General features: G+C 49.6%; 1 protein-coding gene across 1 annotated transcript; it reads left to right on the forward strand.

The window, feature by feature from the left end:
* The first annotated feature begins 665 nt into the window (after positions 1–665).
* Positions 666–4,384, forward strand: CXCR4 (C-X-C motif chemokine receptor 4). The gene is made up of 2 exons (XM_055572705.1): positions 666–820; positions 2,812–4,384. Exons 1-2 carry the CDS (start codon positions 806–808, stop codon positions 3,856–3,858), a joined length of 1,062 nt encoding a protein of 353 aa, XP_055428680.1. The 5' UTR covers positions 666–805; the 3' UTR covers positions 3,859–4,384.
* Positions 4,385–5,155: the final 771 nt, after the last annotated feature.

Raw genomic sequence — 5,155 nt, forward strand, 5'->3', positions numbered from 1 at the left:
AAAAGCATTATTCACGAACTGGTTACCTGGAAACACACATCTACTTCTATCACAATCTCCCTCCAGAATTATGCCAAATCATCCGACCTTCGCCTGAAAATGTTTCCTGATTATCGACACCTGACTAGCACTATTACGGTGGATGTGCATGTCTAGTTATATATAGTTGTGCTCTGAAGAAAGAATCTTTACTTGTTTCATTTTCTGAATGAACTGCATCTGCTCCAAGAGCAGGGAATGGACTCAAGATATTGGACCCACTTCTAGCATTGCCGCCTACTGGTCGGATTTCTCCGGCAAGTCACTTCCCCTCTTTGGACCTCAGTGTCTTCATCTGTAGCTTTCCCGGGTCAGCAATACCACCCACGTGAGCAAGGATAGACGCGCCACACAGGGCGCGTCAGTCGCCCGCGCTTTCCACCTCCTCCAAGCGCATCCTGCTTTCCCAAGTTGGGACAGGCCTCCAGGATGCGCTTCCCAGCTTAAGACTCATGAGGTGACCGCGAGGTAGGGCTAAAGGTACCCGCTGAGGGCCTCCCAGGCTTACGCTGCCCGAGAGCCTACCCCTCCGCCCCTCCCTCCCGTCCCCCGCCCCCGCGTCTGCCCCTCTCCTCCACCCCGCCTTTCTCCCCGCCCCGCCCTCCCGCCCACCCGGGCGGCGCATGCGCCGCCCGCGGAGCGTGTTTTTATAAAAGTCCAGCTTCGGCCAGAAACTTCAGTGTGTTGGCTGTGGCAGCAGGTAGCAAAGTGACCCTGAGGACTTGAGTAGCCGGTAGACCCCGCGGCTGGAGAGCAAGCGGTTACCATGGAAGGGATCCGTGTAAGTCCAGTTTCAACCTGTTTTTACTTAAAAGTGCAAACACCTGAATTTACAGCGCAACCGCTCTGAGTGGGCAGGAGCACCCAGAATATTGCAGGTGCCAGTGCCCCGGAGAAAGGGTGTGGAAAGGAGATTTCGTGCGCTTGGCTATAGGAGGGGTGAGGCAGGCTGGACTGAAATCTTTTTCTAAGTAGAAGGAGAAAAGATTGGGACGACCGTTTCAATGGTTGCATGTATCTCCCCCTGAGTTCTGCGGCGCGCGCCGGTTTTGCACGCTGTTTGCAAACAGAACACTGTGGAAAAGTGCAGAGATGTGTGCTCTGCCAGAGACCGTGGGTTTCTTCCTCGAGGGAGCGGGGGTTTCATTTGGAGCAAATAACACGATCTGAATTTGGAGGTGGTGGGTGGTGCTCCCGGGCAGAGTTAACAGAGGGAGAACCACTCTTGGCGTTGGGCGCGTGTTCACTAAACTCCGCTACCCGCGGAGTTGTGCCAATGGCTGGGTACTCGTCGCTCAGTTGAGCTGTCTGCGCGTTGGTCGCAGCAGGGAGTACCGGGAACAGCCCGCGCGCCTTGGGATCCAGGGAGAGACTTGGCGGGCGTCGCCAGCGCCGCGAGTGGGCTCCTGGGTTCTGGAGTTTTGGGGTTGTGCAGAAGTTGAAGGAGTATAAGTGGTCACAGGGCAGCAGCACCCTAAGGTGTGCGCGGCGGGGACTGGGAGTGGAATGAGGGGCTGGAAGGGCACCTGGGCCGCCGGTGGTTGCGGTGCAGACAGGCAGGTGCAAGTGGGAAGACGGTTTGCCTCTCACCGCGCCCAGTTGCGCCATTCAACCGTCGGTGGTTTCCTGGAACCTTTTGAAAACCCCTTACTAGGGAGGCTTTTCGTTTCCCCCAGCGGCGCGCGATTCAAAGGCTCTCGCGGCGGAGCCGCCCAATCTCTCCCCAGCACCCAGCAGTACTTGCCCCTGGCGTGCGGCTGGGCCAAACCGCTGGAACAACCGCAGTGGGCGGGCGGCAGGCGTGGGCTTGGTGGACAGCGGGGAGTGACGGAGCTGAACCACCCTGTCCCCGGAGGCTTCCCACTGCGGACCTCCTACCCCTTTTACTGGATCCTTGGCGGGATGGGAAGCGACTCGGGAGAGTGAGGAAATGAAACTTGGGGCGCGGACCACGGGTGTAGACCCCGTGACTTTCCCCTCCCATTAAAATTCTGTGCTCGCTAACGTCCCAGACGCGCCAAGTGATAGACAGGGGTTTGGCAAAGAAACGCAAGCCCTTGAAGAGCGCCCATGGGCGGGGGTCGGGGCGGTTACCCATTTCTGACACCCCTGCCCCCAAGCACCAAAGCTTTTCATTCAAGGCCGCATTCTCCTTCCTCACTACGTGTTGCTTGAAGTGCAGAATGATAAGTGTTTAGACAGTCGTGGAGAAAACAGTGCTTCATGCCTTAGAATAAGAGTCTTTGGGACACCCCGCCCTTTCACAGACACCCCCCAGTGCTTCTTCCTCCCGGCTTCCCTATCCTGCCGAATCTTCGTTGAGAAAGTTAATCCCAGCCCCTCAGAACACGAGATTCTTCCCCCATTCCCACCCACGCTCCCATGCCGCCTTTGTGTTTTGTTTTGGTTTTTTGCCCCGGAGGTTTTTTCTTCTCTCCAGGGGGCGGGGCAAAAGAGTTAGCGAGGATGTAACTTTGGAAACCAAAGAATCTCATCGCCGTTTTGTTTTAAACAAAGAGTTTTGTAATTGGTTCTCCTAAAGAGGGATGTAATGAGGTGACTGTGGGGGAAGATGGGAGAAGATCCGCAGGAGTCTAGAATTCCTTATGCTTTTTACCCCGGTACTTTAGTGGGAGCAGAATTTCCTGAAGAAAGCTGGACTGAGTTGGTTTTTACAAATTGCTTTTTTTAAATACCAGAAACATTGTTTTGAACTTGGAGAATACCTGCTGAACTTGAAAGTGAATGTCTATTCCCTTGCCTGTTTTTCAGATATTCACTTCCGATAATTACACCGAGGATGACTTGGGCTCAGGTGACTATGATTCCATGAAGGAACCCTGCTTCCGGGAGGAAAATGCCCATTTCAACCGGATCTTCCTGCCCACTGTCTACTCCATCATCTTCCTGACTGGCATAGTGGGCAATGGATTGGTCATTCTGGTCATGGGTTACCAGAAGAAACTAAGAAGCATGACGGACAAGTACAGACTGCACCTGTCTGTGGCGGACCTCCTCTTTGTCCTCACACTTCCCTTCTGGGCAGTCGATGCTGTGGCAAACTGGTACTTTGGGAAGTTCCTCTGCAAGGCAGTCCATGTCATCTACACAGTCAACCTCTACAGCAGTGTCCTCATCCTGGCCTTTATCAGTCTGGACCGGTACCTGGCTATCGTCCATGCCACCAACAGTCAGAAGCCAAGGAAGCTGCTGGCTGAAAAGGTGGTCTATGTTGGTGTCTGGCTACCCGCTGTCCTGTTGACTATTCCTGATCTCATCTTTGCCGACATCAAGGAGGTGGATGAGAGGTACATCTGTGATCGCTTCTATCCCAGCGACCTGTGGCTAGTGGTGTTTCAGTTTCAGCACATCGTGGTTGGCCTTCTCCTGCCTGGTATCGTCATCCTGTCCTGCTACTGCATTATCATCTCCAAGCTGTCCCACTCCAAAGGCTACCAGAAGCGCAAGGCCCTCAAGACCACAGTTATCCTCATCCTGACTTTCTTCGCCTGCTGGCTGCCCTACTACATTGGGATCAGCATCGACTCCTTCATCCTTCTGGAAATCATCCAGCAAGGGTGTGAGTTTGAGAGCACTGTGCACAAGTGGATTTCCATCACCGAGGCCCTAGCTTTTTTTCACTGCTGCCTGAATCCCATCCTCTATGCCTTCCTTGGGGCCAAATTTAAAACCTCTGCCCAGCATGCACTCACCTCTGTGAGCAGAGGGTCCAGCCTGAAGATCCTCTCCAAGGGCAAGCGAGGTGGACATTCTTCTGTCTCAACCGAGTCTGAATCTTCGAGTTTTCACTCCAGCTAACACTGGACTTTTATACATTAAAGAACTTTTTTTTGAAGTTACACATTTTTTCAGATGTAAAAGACTGACCAACACTGTACAGTTTTTATTGACTGTTGGATTTTTTTCTTGTGTTTGTTTAGTTTTTGTGAGGTTTAATTGACTTATTTATATAAATATTTTGTTTCGTGTTGATAAGTGTCTAGGCAGGACCTGTGGCCAAGTTCTTAGTTGCTGTGTGTCATTGTAGGACCGTAGAAAAGGGAACTGAACATTCCAGTGTATATAGTGAAATCACTTAGGCTAGAAATGATTCTCAGCTATTTGTAAATAAATGATCTCTCCATTCCAGTGAAACGTTTTCTTTTTCCTGTTCTTAAATTCTTTGGTTATACCATGTGATTTTGCTGTAGAACATGGCATTTATAACCAAAGCCTGAAGTGATATGGAAATACTGGTTTTTCAGTTTTCAGAAGTGGATCGATTTCCACACCTACAATGTACAGCCTTGTATTAAGTTGTTAATAAAACTACATGATAAACCTACTTAATGTTATGTTCTAATTTCTATTAGCATTCCTTTGGCTGGCAGAAGTCAAAAATAACAATAATAGATACATGTATAACATGTCAGATCTGTCCTGGGTATTTAGTTGTCATGTTTTACTTAAGGCTTATCACAACTCTGCTAGACTCTTAACATTTTGTAGAGCATGAAACCAAGCTACTGAAAGCCTAAGTGACTTGGTCAAGGTATAGTGAGAGCAACAAATATTTCAAACCAGCCAATGTGACTTCAGTAACTCTTAATTCATGCAACTTTAGAAATATCCAACCAGTTCATATTCCTATGAAAGATAATATTCCTGAAGGATAGATGTACATAAAAAAGGAAAGGTATGCAATCCCACATCTTAGATTTTACTAGTGTCCTCACCTTGTGTACTCCAGATCTGTTCCAGCCCGGCATTGTATGCTCTTCTCACCTACTCCTCTCAATCTGGATGTCATCACATCCTTTTGACAGGTGAGGAAACTGAGGTTTAGAGACTTGCCATAACATGTACTTTCAAGGGGACATATCAGGAGCTGACTCCATTCATCCTTCCAGCCCTTGCTCTTAACCATTACCCACTGTTGTCCCCCAGAACACCTGGTCATAAATCAACTGAACTGTTATTGAAAATAAAGCCAAAAGTGAATGTTTTCTTCATAAAATTAACCATGCCTAAAATACCCCTCTTGCAGTATCTTCTATGCAAATCTCAACACTTATTCTTAATCTATTGCAACATCTAGCACCTCAAGGGTTCAGCC

This window comes from Bubalus kerabau, chromosome 3 (genome assembly GCF_029407905.1).
Source record: "Bubalus kerabau isolate K-KA32 ecotype Philippines breed swamp buffalo chromosome 3, PCC_UOA_SB_1v2, whole genome shotgun sequence".
Taxonomy (NCBI): Eukaryota; Metazoa; Chordata; class Mammalia; order Artiodactyla; family Bovidae; genus Bubalus; species Bubalus kerabau.